At 36.4% G+C, this 14,544-nt stretch overlaps 1 protein-coding gene across 5 annotated transcripts in view; it reads right to left on the bottom strand.

The window, feature by feature from the left end:
- Positions 1-13,289, bottom strand: part of FOLH1 (folate hydrolase 1) — a 63,753-nt gene extending 50,464 nt beyond the window's left edge. For 4 of the 5 annotated variants that reach the window (XM_067750838.1, XM_067750839.1, XM_067750840.1 and 1 more), the window contains exons 1-4: positions 13,002-13,289; positions 10,659-10,764; positions 7,451-7,637; positions 2,605-2,706 (exon numbers count right to left, since the gene is read on the bottom strand). In XM_067750838.1, coding sequence (XP_067606939.1) covers positions 2,605-2,706; positions 7,451-7,637; positions 10,659-10,764; positions 13,002-13,119 — 513 coding nt within the window. In that variant the 5' untranslated portion in view covers positions 13,120-13,289. Of the gene's footprint in view, positions 1-2,604; positions 2,707-7,450; positions 7,638-10,658; positions 10,765-13,001 lie in introns of those variants that run through there. The other variant, XM_067750843.1, reaches the window with a different exon arrangement.
- Positions 13,290-14,544: the final 1,255 nt, after the last annotated feature.

Genomic DNA, 14,544 nt, shown 5'->3' with positions numbered 1-14,544 from the left:
AAAGACCCAAAGTGTGAAAACATAAAGAGAACACTGAACAATATCACAATTAAAGAATCCTTTTCAGTAAAAAGCAACATAAATAACATGAACAAATATAGATGAAAACTTAGGAGAAGCTGTTTGCAATATCTAAACCAATAGGAGATGAATAACTAAAATATTTAAGAAACCTCTGAAGTTAATAAGAAAAAGGCCAGAAACTCAACAGGAAAAGAAGACTATAATTAATCATTTCACAGAGCAAAAACACAGCATAGCTAATAAATATATTTGGAGATGTACAATCTTATTTGTAATAAAAAAAATGTGAATCAAAATAAATTAAAACAACAACAAAACAATTAGATGAGCAAAATTTAGAAAGTTACATAACTTCAGCCATTGATGAAAATGTGAGGAAACAGGAACACTCATACAGTATTGGAGGGAGCAGTAAACTGCTACACTCTTGACAGTGTGAAATGAAGTATTCCCTACAAACCAGCAATCCCATACCTGGTTTAGTTTACACAGAGAGCCCATACATGAGCATATTCACTCCAACACTGTTTGTGGTAATTTAAATTTAGAGGCAAACCACGTGTTTGCCACTAAGAGAATGGATAAGTTACATGTGGTGTGCATGATAACATGGGATAACATGCAACTGTGAAAAGTAACAAACTACTCTGACATAAAGCAATAGATTAAAAAAAAAGTTGATTGAAAAACAGTAAGAGACCAAGTAAGACCTAAGGTATAATATTATTTGCGTACATTTAAAATACACCTATCACAAAATTAAGGCCATGTTTTTGTAAGAATACATACATTTCTAAAAGTATAAATACATTAGAGTCAGTGGCAGGGTGTAGTGGAGTGGAGAAGAGGAATGAGATTGAAAATAGGGATGAGAGATGAAAGGAAAGAAATTAAATTAGGGATCTTACATGGACCCATTATTATTATTCCTTGAGGAATAAGTCTAGGTGACCTCAAGACACCTGAGTTTTAAAATATGCTATATCTTCATTCCCAATTTTTATATAACTTATTTCTATGTCATGTCAATTATGAAATAATTATAGTGATTATAAGCATTCTATTTATGTGCAAATATTTAGGGAGAATTTTTCTAATACTGTTCCCTTAACTATGATGTTAACTACTCATTTGAAGTAAATTTCATACAACCAATAGAAAATATTCTATTCTAAGTTTGTGAGAGTTTTTAAATTATAAGTTAATCAAATATTCAAAACATTAGCAAACAATAAAAATAGTGTTTTTTAACTTTACTTATTAAAAAACATGGCATTGCCAAATATTAAATCATCCTTATATTCTTGCAATAAATTTTAACTAATTGGTGAAGATAGAACTTTAAATGTCAATTCAATTCTAAATGTAAATTTTTTACTTAGGATGTTTCTGATGATAGTCAAGCCCTTATCTCCCTATTGAGTGATATTTCAATATGCCCAATTGTCTATTAGCAACCTCTTGGAATATATCCTAGGCACCTCAAACTCAATATGTCCAAAACTGAATCTACTTAATGTTAAATATTACGGTAGGAGATATAACATTTTAAAAGACATTAATAAATTATATTCAACTGTTTCAAATTTAACTTTCTTATAGAAAAACAAAGTACTATGCAAGAATCTGGGGATTTACTGTAAAATCTTAGATGATAGTTATACACACTGCTTTATTCTTTTTTTTTTTTTTTTTGGTACATGGGCCTCTCACTGTTGTGGCCTCTCCCGTTGCAGAGCACAGGCTCTGGACGCGCAGGCTCAGTGGCCATGGCTCACGGGCCCAGCCGCTCCGCGGCATGTGGGATCTTCCCGGACCGGGGCATGAACCCATGTCCCCTGCATCAGCAGGCGGACTCTCAACCACTGTGCCACCAGGGAAGCCCCACACTGCTTTATTGAGTAAACCACGTAACATTTTCTAAAATGGACATTCGTACTCTTCACTTGAAAATGGCAACAATTTCAAATTCTCATTCAAGTTCTTTGAAACTTAATCCAACTTATACAGTGGTAGTAAGATATGTAGTATTTTCATACAATGGAAATTACTTGGCAATAAAAAGGAACAATCTACTGATAAATGCAAAACATGTGAATTTCACAGACCCTATGCTTAGTGAAAGAAAATAGACACAAATGATTACATGCTATCAATTCTATCTATATGAATTTCTAGTATAGGCAAAACTAATCAAAGGTGGCAAAAAAAAATCAGAAGAATGATTGCCTTGAGAGTGTGTGGAGTTGATTGAGAAGGGGCTCAAAAGTACTTTCTGAAGTGATAGTAGTATTCTATATGTTGATGGAGTTTGCATTACACAGGTGTATGCATTTGTCAAAAGTCCATAAATGTACATTTTGGATTTCTCCATCTCAGTGTAGTAAATTTTATCTTAAAAAAAACTATGAACACAAAATAGTATGTATTCCTTTTTATTACTAAGAAATTCTATTTCTTAAATATAAAAAAAGGTGAATTTGGATTACATCAAAAACCTCCTTAATACCTCTTTAATTATTGCCTGTATGTATAAGGAAGTTCTCTTTGTTATTTCTATTTTATTGCATGCATTTTTACCTCTGGCATTCCTTGTGGAGAAAAGGCACTGAAAGGTGGAACAACATCTGAAACATTTTCATATCCTGGAGGAGGTGGTTCAAATAATGATGTGTTGAAAATCTAGAGAAACAAAATATAATAATCAGAGGCAAATCAGGTAAAGTTTCATTACTATGACCAAACAAGGAAATGTGTACTATCTCTTTCTGTCAGTAGATGGTTAATGAAGCCTTTGGTATTTTAAAGATACAGATCAAAGAGCCAGCACTGTGCTAGAGGCTATGAGGATTTCATGATATGAATAAACTTAGAGACCCTTAGAGGATGTATAAGCACTAGCTTTTGATTTAGAAGGAAAACTTTAATTCCCAAATAAAAATCACAGCATACAATATTCTTAGTCACTTATAAAAATGCTAAGATAATTACTTGGGAGCAAATTAATGTTAAATTCACTTTGAACCAAATATAATATAATCTTTTAAGTGTATCACTGTCATTGTTAAGTAGGTATCAATTTTTTTTTTAGGTTCCAAACCACTACCTCTAAAAGAGAGCTCCAAGCTACAGGAAGAAGAAACTGACAGAATTCCAAAGGGAAATAAAAATAATCCACCACTATAGTGAGATAATCTAACATTCCTTTCCCAGAAATTAATAAAGATTGCAGACAAAATAAGACTACATCAAGGATAAAGGCAATTTTAGCCAAACAATTAACAAACTTGAACTAATGAACAAATATAAGATCATTAAACTCAACAGCTGAATACATTTTTTTCAAATAAACACAGAACATTTATAAAAATTGACCACATAATAGGCTATAAAGGAAGCCTCAACAATTGCTAAATGACTAGTGTCATACAAACCACATTATCTGATCACAATGTAGTTAAGTTAGAAAATCAGATGAAACCGAGAGTGGAAAAACTTTTAAATTTGGAATTTTAAAAATACCCCTAAATAGCTCCAAGGTTCAAAGATGAAAACATAGAACTTAGAAAATATTAAGATATTAATGATAACTAAAACACTTCTCCAAACTTGTGAGATCTAGTTGAAGTGGCTCTTAGAAGGAAATTTATGGTTTTAAATACTCATATTAGAAAAGAAGAAAGGTTGAACATCAATAAATTAAGTATTCAACTAAAAATGTTACAAAGAACAGCAAAATAGACACCAGGAAGGTAAAAGAGGAAATTATATTAAGTAAGAACAGAATTAATGAAACATAAAACATATATACAAGAAATGATTGCCAAAGCTGAAGGTTTATTCTTTGAAAATACAGGTAAAATTGACATATCTCTGTCAATGTCAATAAGAAAAAAATAAAAGGTAAGCACAAATAAATAATATTAAGGGTTGAAAAAAATTCATATCTATAGATGTCGAACAGATTCAAAAAGGTAATAAGAAAATACTAGGAAGAACTATGCCAATAATTGAAATCTTAGATGAAATGGAAAAATGCATTTTAAAAAATTTATTAAAACTGACATAAGGATGCATTTTTTAAAACCTAAATAGTCCTATAACAATAAAAAAAATTGAATCAGTACTTTAAAATCTCCCACAAAACAAAGTATCAAAACCAACTGGTTTTACTTTGAGTTTGAAAGTAAAAGATTAAGTATAACACAACGTATTTCAGAGATTAAAAACTCAGCTCGTTGGGCTTCCCTGGTGGCGCAGTGGTTGAGAGTCCGCCTGCCGATGCAGGGGACACGGGTTCGTGCCCCGGTCCGGGAAGATCCCACATGCCGCGGAGCGGCTGGGCCCGTGAGCCATGGCTGCTGAGCCTGCGCGTCTGGAGCCTGTGCTCCGCGGCGGGAGAGACCACAACAGTGAGAGGCCCGCGTACCGCAAAAAAAAAAAAAAAAACAAAAAGACATTAAAAAAAAAAAAAACTCAGCTCGTTATATAAGGCAAGTCTAATCTAGAAATTATACCCCAATAAGCAAATTGCAGAAATACAGGCCAAACATGCTATGAATATAAACTGAATATATATAGATATATGAGTTGAAAACTCTACTACTGACTAATATTACAAATTTCAAAAATGTAAGATAAGTCTAATATTACAATATCATTTAATATAATTATCATTGTGAAAAAGAAAAATTATACGCTCATCTCAAAAGATATCCAAAAAAAAGAAAAAAAGTGTTGATAAAATTCAACATAAATCCATGACAAAAAGTCTTAGTAAACTTGGAAAGGAAGTGAATTAACGTAACCTGATATAAATATCAAAATTAAGGTGAAACATTAAAAACGTTCAAGTCAAGGACACCTGCTATCACCACTCATTTTTAATGTTAAACTATAAGTCCTGGTCCGTGCAGTAATGCAAAGGGTTGTGGGAGATGGGGAGTGACTCTGAGCTGACATTATATTGTACTGACTAGAGCACCAGTTACCTACTTCTGATGCTGATAGAACCTAAAATGACACCAAATCAACTACTACTCTTCAAAAATTCCCATATCTTCCATCTTTCCCATAATTTTTCTGTGGTCCACATAGGGTACAAATGCAGCTGAATCACTGGGAAAGATTATAAGAAAAACTATACTAAAGTGCAATAAAAATTCATCTAGAGACAAAGTCATCCCATCAGCAAGTCTTTCAGCCAAGGAAGTACTCAAGCTCGTCTCACTTGACTTGCCTTTACGGTAATCTTCAATTTTACAACACCACTGAGCAGGTGGATTTTACATCAAGTTTATGAGTTATTCTAACAACTAGGAAAAGTTTCTTAAGGTGACGGAAAAGAGTCTTTTGGGTGACTTTATCAAAGGTAGACAATACACCAGTGATCACTGCTCACTATCCAAAATTCACTAATATAGCCTCAAATTATGTATTCTGAGTATAACTAAAATAATTTTGGTTTACAAATTTCTATTTACTTTTTTGTGACATAAAAAAGGCAATATATATACTTCAATCCATATGGCATGTTATCCTTATGTAAACAAAGATGAAATAATGCATATAGCATTAAAAATATTTCTTGCAGAATCTATAAAATGCTAATCATATTTGTTGCCTGTGGGAAGGGGAATTCCTCTGTGTCGTGTAGGAAAGTAAAAGTTTGCAGTTTACCACATAGCTTGGCTATGAATAGTCACAATAATTAAACTGGGAGATGGGGACACAGTAAAAGAGCATTTGTAGTTGGGGTGAGAATAGAGCTCAACTGTCACAAGGTCAAAAGATAGTGCCTGAATTTGAAACACAAGCAATACAAGCATGTCATTTAAAGAAACAGAAGTAAATACCAAAAGAACCACTCAGTGCTGAACAGTGATTGCCTCAGGGAAGGGGGATATAGAGGGGCCCTTAGGAGAACTGTGTGATTCTTTTTGTGCAGGTAAAACTTGGGTAAAAATAAAAATGATTCAATGATATAACTTCCAAAAAAGTTAATAAGCTTTTGGCAGCTAACACCATTCAGGAAAATCTCCAAAATGAAACTTCTACAAGTTAGGTTTATATTAAGTGACAGGCTTTAGAAATTTCATAAGTGCTTATAATAGCAAAAAGAAACAATGAAATGAAATAAAAGCAAAGGTACAGTCAAAATTGGAAGTGAAGAGCAAGGAAAAAAGAAGAGAATTGAAAGTTTGCTATTTTCCTCATTGCACACAATTGCCAAATTTGATAGATCAAATTTGGTTTAAGTATGTGTATTTTTTAACGTTACCAATATTTTATTACATCATTAAATAATCTTCCTAAATATACATTTAAAGACCCCTTAATACTTATATAGATATGACCCTGCTTATTTAATAAAGGTTATGGGACCATAGGAAGTATATCAGTATTCCCCATACCTACCTTAAAAATATTTTTAAAATTTTGAAATAGTTTGATAATATTTTTTAAAGTTAAACAGTATTAACTACTATAATTGAAAATAGTGAATATGGAAACTTTCAACTCATATTAGGAAATTTAGCATGGGATTACATCACTGACTGTAAAACAACATATTAATTATTAAGAAGAGGCTGATTCATTAGTCAATAAGGGGAGGTGATTAAAAATTTATATATACTTAAATCACATGACATTTTTAGTTGACTGATCAAACTGAACATATCTGAAGCTATATGCAATTTAGAAGGCCCAGCTAACCAAAGGACTGAAAGAAGCTATCCAGAGTAAAAGGGGCTACTTTAAATATGGTAGCTGTAAGGCAAATAGGGATGAATGTTGACTTATATTTTATGAGCTTTCATATTGAATATATATCGTGATAAGAAATACCTCAATTACTTGTATTATCTTCTTTCCCAAGTGCCCTAACTAGCAAAGAAGATTGTAAATTTTTTAGTGTAGATATAATTCTATAGTATTTCTGTCCAAATTCTCCTCCTTCCAAATGCCCACACCCAAGTTCTGGGCGCAGAGCTGAACACATGATCATATGAGATTTAATCATTAAGTACAAATAAAAACCTGCTAGCTCAAACAGCACTTCTCTGAATTTTCTAGCATCTTCAAATCTATGCATGATCTTTTATAGTCCAAATCTTTCAAAAATGTATCAATTTCGTTGCTTAGAAGTTTACTGATATATCATATTTTATATTAGTGTACAATACTAAAACACAGAAAATAGCAAATGTCATCAAACATCAATTTTTCAGAATCTTTCCAACATCACATAAATTCAAACATCATAAGAAAGAGTTGGCACCAGTAATAAGATTATAAAAGGCATCATTCACAAGTGTCAATATTGATTTCTACCAGTATTTGGACATGGTAGAGGGCATTCTTTCACATAAGGTATTTCAAAATAGTAGACCGGGGGGCTTATTTTTTCTTTCTTTCTTTTTACCTCATTTCCATCTTCATCAATTATTGAGATGTAGTTGGGATGAGTCTTATTTGGATAGGACAACAGGACATCATAATGGGCTAACTCAACAGAATCCAGGCCAAATTCTTTCCACTGAGATTGAATTTGCTTTGCAAGCTGAAAGTTTTGTTCTGTTCCAGCTAAATGTGGTATCCGTGTAAAATTGCTGTTGACAAAAAATTGAAAGTGGTTAGAAATTTTTAGTCAGATTTTATCTTAAATCAACAACCAAATAAGGCTGATATACATTAAAAAAAATATTTTGAGGTGTTATACTTTACAAAAGCAAAGTGGGGGCTTCTCTGGGGGCACAGTGGTTGAGAGTCCGCCTGCCGATACAGGGGACACGGGTTTGTGCCCCGGTCCGGGAGGATCCCACATGCCGCGGAGCAGCTGGGCCCTTGAGCCATGGCCGCTGAGCCTGCGCGTCCGGAGCCTGTGCTCCGCAATGGGAGAGGCCACAATGGTGAGAGTCCCACGTACCACAAAAAAAAATAATAATAATAAATAAAAAATAAAGGAGAGAAGGAATTATATATGTTGCTAAAGAAAAAAAAACCCTCCCCTGAAAGCCACCTGGGATTTCTGGTCTTTTGAGCATAAGCTGTCTGTTCTCCCTATTTGACGCCCTACAGTAAATGCTGGACTCCTTCACCTCAACCTGGTGTCAGTAGACTGGCTTTGCTGCACAGCAGGCTAGCAGACCCAAGTTTGGTTAGGTAACATTATGAGTGAAATTCCTGGTAAAATTTTGTCATTACCCACCAAGATGCAATGGTGTTCTATGATCAGGTTTAGAACCCACTCATTTGGAGCAAAGTTAATCCTGAAAATGATGAGTAGGAAAAAAGATTTGTCTCCAAGGATAAATAAATCAACTGGCCACAAAATCAGTGTATTACAGGTTTTGCCACTAACTTGTTGTGTAATCCTGGCCATGTCTTCAATTTCTCATCCATACATGGGGAGAATATTGCTACCTCACTAATTCACAAAGATTTGAGGCTCAATTAGACAATTGCTAAGAAACAGAAGTTCGTTTTTTTTTGTTTTGTTTTAATCAATTGAGAAGTGTGTCACACTGTCTTGATTCTATTAGAATATCCAGTTATTTTCTAATAAGAAGAAGAATTTACAAATTATCCAAAATAGCCAACAACATGTATTAACAAAACAAATAGGCTCATACATCTCTGTCTGGCTAGAAAAGTTTATATATGTTCCAAGGATCATTATGTTATCTCAATTAATAAAGGGAGCTATTGGTATTCCTGTTTTCATACACTGCATCTGGTTTACAAATGCACAGTGCTTGGAGAAGTTAGATGACCTAAAGACAGCCAGTGAAAGACGGAACTGGTATTCAAATGTAGATCAGTGAAAGCTAAGACACTCTTCTGAAATAATCTTGTCTTTCAGAACAGGGTGGAGAAGGAAATTCCCTCTAAAGACATGCAAAATAGTGAACAGATCTGAGAATTTAACTAGATGTTACAAAACAAAAGGGAAAACTAGGACAACCTTGCACCCCAAGGAAGACTGAAAAGGCAGCCCCTACTTAACCTCCCCCCAACCACTATTGAGAGTCAGGTGACTTAGAAGTAGTAGAGAATTTTTAGTAGTAAAGCAAAGGATTAGAAAGGGGAACAAGACAGAGGATCTGAGGCTTTAATGACCCCTAACCTAAGGGTCTAAATAGACTGAAAGCACTCTGATGGACAAATGGCAATTTGGAATTCTGGAGAGTCCAGGAGGCTTCTGGAGGTTCTGTGGTCCTTGGAGGGGTGAGTGGGGGGTTCTGTTAATCTCTTTCTTTTGTTTGTTAATGATGCAAATCCTTGAGTTCTAAACAGTTAGAGGAGCTTGGTCAAGGCCACGGAGAATAAGCAAGAAGCTGACGGCCCAGAAAGTGAGCTAGAGGCAGGCATTCATTTTATTTCTTTGCTGGTCACTCCATCTCACAGGTTAGAAAAGGAAAAATGAAGCAGAGGCAGCACCCCTGTCTAGGAGTGAAGATTATATCTCGCCAGACTTCCACTTTTATTATACCTATTATACATAATTATAGTAAAAGAAGTGCAAGAGGCAGAAGGATTTCCACAAAATTTAAGCTTCTGGGTCTCTCACTTGAAATGGCCCTTCCAAAGACTTGATAGGTGCCCTAGCAAATTTTATTCATAGTTTTAATTCTATCGTAATTAAATAGACATATGTGTTTGTATGACTATGTGTAGGTACATCTATACATATATATATTTACTTGACTGTTTTTACATAAAATTATAACTTGTATTCACTATGGAGTCCTTTAATCGTTATCAGGACTTCAAGTATGTCACTTTGAAAAAGCTAAGCATTCCAATCAATTATTCAATAAAAGTGTTTTATTTTTAGTTGCCTTGAAAATACTTTTTAAAATTTACTCATTTACCTCTTTTTCCCTACACCAGGGATAGCTATTTCAGGAAATAGGGAGCTGGTTTCTACACTAGGTCACATATATGCTCTCTAATTTCATGCTCATCAGAACAATATCACTATCCCCATTTTATAGAGGTGAAAATGATGGCTCAGGAAGGTTAAGTATTTACTCAAAGTTACTTTAATATCAGTGGGCGAAGATGGAATTTAAACTTGCGTATGTCTGACTTTGAAGTCCAAAATTTATTCTTTTGACTAAAATATACTATCTTCCTGTGAAACACGAGTCAGCAAACTATGTTTCACTGACCAAATCCAGCTCACTTCCTTTCTTTGTACAGCCCACAAGCTAAAAATGGTTATCACATTTTAAATAGGTGAAAAAAATCAAGAGGAATAATATTTTGTGACATATCATTTATATGAAATTTAAATTTCAGTGCCTACAAATGAAGTTTTATTGAAACTGTCACACTTATTCAATTACGTATTTACTATCACTTTTTTGGTGCTACAATAGCAGAGCTGAGTAGCTGGGACAGAGATCAGCTGGCATACAAAAGCTGGACCTTTACAGAAAAAGTTTAGTGACACCTGCTTTAAAACATCTATCATGATAAAGTTCAGCTGAAGGTACAATCCTCTCCAGATGAAACATGATACAAGATCTTAAGTAATAAAACCTTTTTAAAAAGTCAGTTTCTGTTTATGAAATATTGAATCAAAACTTCTAAACAGAATAGTAAACTTTTAAGTATATGCTTACTACAGGAACGTCTTGATGTTCTCTGCTTTCAACTCATCCAAAAATGCTTTCTTCACATTATGCCGTGGAATGTTAGTAGCTTCACTGGAGGATTTTGTAAACCATCCTGTAAAATACAAACAAATATAGGAATGAGATATGAGCTTATAGACAGGGTCTATCTTTCCTTATTATTGTATTTATCGTATATAAAACATCAATGACCTCTGGTATTAACTGAGATTTTCCAAAGTTTCATTGCTCTTGCCTACTTCCATTGGAAAAAAAATCATGCAGACAGACTTAATTACAAATCAGTTGCAACATATTTTTAAATCCAATTTCAATAAGTATTGCTGTTATTCTAAGAAATGTTTTATGAAATTAGCGCTAAAATTGAAGATGGTTCAACTGATGGGAAAAATGAAGGCAAAGAGGAGATCCACCTTCTTTCTCTTTAAAGCTTCTATCCTCAGTGACGACGCCTCTGCTGACCCAGAATAAGCATTTAGTAAATGTTTGTAATGAATTATTTATGAGTATATTTCAAGTACATAAATTATCTCAAAGAGTTGAAGGCAATTCAGACTTGTAATTTGTTCTGGTTCTGAAACTAAAGCAAAATAAGCTTAAATATTTTGTGCTTGCAGTTGAAGTAGGCTTCAAAAATTCAACTTCAGAGAGCTACAGTGAAACTCCAATTCACCCAACATCTCTGCAAGAAACACAGTGAACAGAGAGACTAGAGCAATGGGTAGCCAGATAGCGTAGAGCCATTAGCCCTGGTAGTTGGCTTCGTGACATAGTTTATTTAGATAAATGATATGATCTGTGCATAAAATGGTTACCTAAATCACCCAGCTAGCTTTCATGGAGCTTTCCAGTTATTAATCACATACACGTTACACACATGCATATATACACGCATATTGAAATAAATGGTTGGCAGCAAATGGAAATACAGTTCCACCAGTATGTAAAATAAAGAGACTTGGATTAGACTGTAGGATAAGGGCACTCGGAGGATGAAATGCTTGAATCGAGATCTAAAAAATGAGCTGGATAAAAAGGACGGAGGCCTGTGGGAGGGAGGGAGCAGAGAATCCTAGGAAAAAAATTAACAAACATTAATAAAGAACCCATAGCCACTGAGCAGTGAATATAAGGGTGGGGCTGAGGGCAATACTGGGACGAATAAAATGCTTTTAAAAGATGCAGAAGACTTTAATCCTCATGCTACCCTTGCCCACGTTGTACAGCTGAGAAAACTGAAACTCGAGTTGAAGTGTGCCCTTAACGAGCACACTTATCTAAGCCCCACAATAACCCTAATATCCACATGCTAGTTATGAGCAGAGTGTGGCTCAAAGGTTACACAACAAGGAAGAAGAGGCTGAATTTGAGCCAGCATGGTTGGTCTATGCCCTGGTCTTCTAAATCCCAGAAAGGGGACCCAGAATTCAGAGTACGGCCGAACTATCAGGCTATACCTTAACGCTAGTCCTGTGCATTAATGTCCAGTTAGAAGCATCTCCTCACCAGGAAACAATTTTGAAAAAGTGCCAATACCCCAGTACTGTGCCAGGAGCTTTAGATGCTATTTCGTTTACGATTCCCACTAACTTACAGATAGTATTCTTACAAAGGTTGACAAACTGTGGCTCAGAGAGACTCGGTAACTCGCTCAAGGACACAGAGAAGTTGCAGAGTTAAAATTAGAATTTAAAAGAGTCTCAGCGAATCTGTGCTGCCCCCTGGTAATCATGGAGAGTTGGGCTAAGTCTGCAAATCAGTACACAGGGGAAAACGCTCAAGAACTGCTATTAAGGATCTGTTCAGAGCACTGACAATGTCAGCCGGTTAGCTCCTAAATGTTCCTCTTTATTTACTCCCCAGGACGAAAGAATGAGAGAATAGGGCTCCCACGCAGCAGTGCCCTGAGTTCTACCTACTGTATACACGAAGTAGGTCCAGGCACAGGCACTAGATAAAGACCCCAAACAGGTAAGAGTCGTTTCTTGCAAAGCTCCTGGGACGACCTAGCAAATGCCCCCAGAGATCCGGCGCTCCTACTAAAACGTACCGATTGCTCGCAGGGCCCCAGCAGTTGGAACTTTCTTAAGTTCAGTTTGAGTCTCTCCGTTCTACTCCTTACCCTGGGTGACTGTCTTAACAGTAGCCCGTCCAAAACCCAGCTATGCACCGCCCCCAGCAACTTCCACCTAACTCGCGGGTGCTCGTCCCCACTTTCCCCCACCCCCCGGGAGACCGGGAGACCGGGAGACCAACAGCTGGCCCGGGAATCGCGCGAACCGCCAAACAGCCGGGTAGGCTCGGGGCTGTGCGTGGCGAGGGCCCCCGTACCGAAGAGGAAGCCGAGGACGAAGAGGCAGGCGGCCAGCACCAGGGCCCCAGCGCACAGCCAGCGCGGGCGGCGCCAGGCCACAAAGGTCGAGTCAGTTTCGCGCAGGGGATTCCACATCTCAGCGTGTGGCCGTCGGGGCCTCCGGGGACCGGTGTCTCTGCGGTGGCCACCCTGCTGCCTCGCGGGCGGCGGGGCAAAGGCTTCCTCCTTCGAGGGCCGCTTTTAGCAGTTCTGCAGCCTAGAGTCCACTCCCAGCCCAGTTCACTCGCACTCCCAGGGCACTCCAGGTTTCTCCGCCCCTGAAAGTATTTCTAGTTTACTCTCAACCAATCCCGGAGAGCAAGAGGCAGTATCAGTCCCCAGAAGAAGAAAACCCGGCCCCTTAGGAGGGGTGCTTAAAAAAAAGTTTAGCTTGAAAATTTCTAGCCCTTATTTTAAAATAAAGGAAAAGAAGGAAAAAAGGGAAGGAGGAAGCAAAGGACAAACTCTTCTCCTTTCTCCACTTCCAGACCACAATCCGATTCACAAAAAGAACACTAAGTACCCCGTAATTCAATAGCACGATCCTCTTTTGTCTGTCTAGGAAAATGCATGTTCCAGGCAAGTTGGTAGACTAAACTATTCCTCAAGAACTTTTTTCAGATCCGAAATCCTATTAAATACTATTATAGCCCTAAAAGGAGTAAAATCAAGTAGAAAACGGTGGTGTCCAGTCCTGGCACTGCTTTGGATATTCAGGGAGTGAATTTTGGTGTCAATGCCAGTTAGCACTGTGCTCTTTTTCCTAATGAAGATCATTGATACTTATCAATTATTAGGGAATTATTCCTCCCTTTACATAGCACAACCATTTTTAAAGAAATATTATTGGAATTTGCTGAAGGCAGAGAGTACATCTCTTTATATCAGAGCTGCCCTTGGCACTGTCTTACATTGTGGGTATGAAATCAGTCTTTGTTGAGTTAACCTGAAGAATCAATCACACATAAATCTACCCCTGTTATAAATTCTTTAAAAATTATAACAATGAAATCTAAAGGAGGACAATAACGAAATGCTTTATCAAGGATGTTCTTATAATCTGTAAGGGAGACTGCATGCATGGCCTCTAGCTAGGAGTGCTTTACGGAAGCATTGCATTTAAAAGAATCGTGAAGTACCAGCAGAGTTTGAACCAGGGGAGATGAGAAGAAACTTTGGGTCTGGGAGTCAGAGCGATAGTCAAGGAATGGCAGATAGTTTGCTTTGGGAAAGGGAGCGAACAGGGAGAGAGTGTGGAGAGACGGGGCTACATCATAGAGAATGTTGGGTACTTTGATAAAGAATTTCTGAGCTAAGTGAAGAGATGTGGGAAAATTAAAATGTTAACAGTGAACCAAGACAACTACTAGATAACTTAGGACAGGAAAGGAAGGAGTTTCTTCAGCCCTTTCTAACAATAGCTTATATTTATTAAATGTCTCCTAATGTTCCTATTGTTAAATCTAACCAGGAATGGTGGAAGAATAATACTTCCTGAGCACTTTCTAAATGAGCCACTTT

Source organism: Pseudorca crassidens, chromosome 9 (genome assembly GCF_039906515.1).
Source record: "Pseudorca crassidens isolate mPseCra1 chromosome 9, mPseCra1.hap1, whole genome shotgun sequence".
NCBI lineage: Eukaryota > Metazoa > Chordata > Mammalia > Artiodactyla > Delphinidae > Pseudorca > Pseudorca crassidens.
This window is presented reverse-complemented; position numbering and strand designations above follow the sequence as displayed.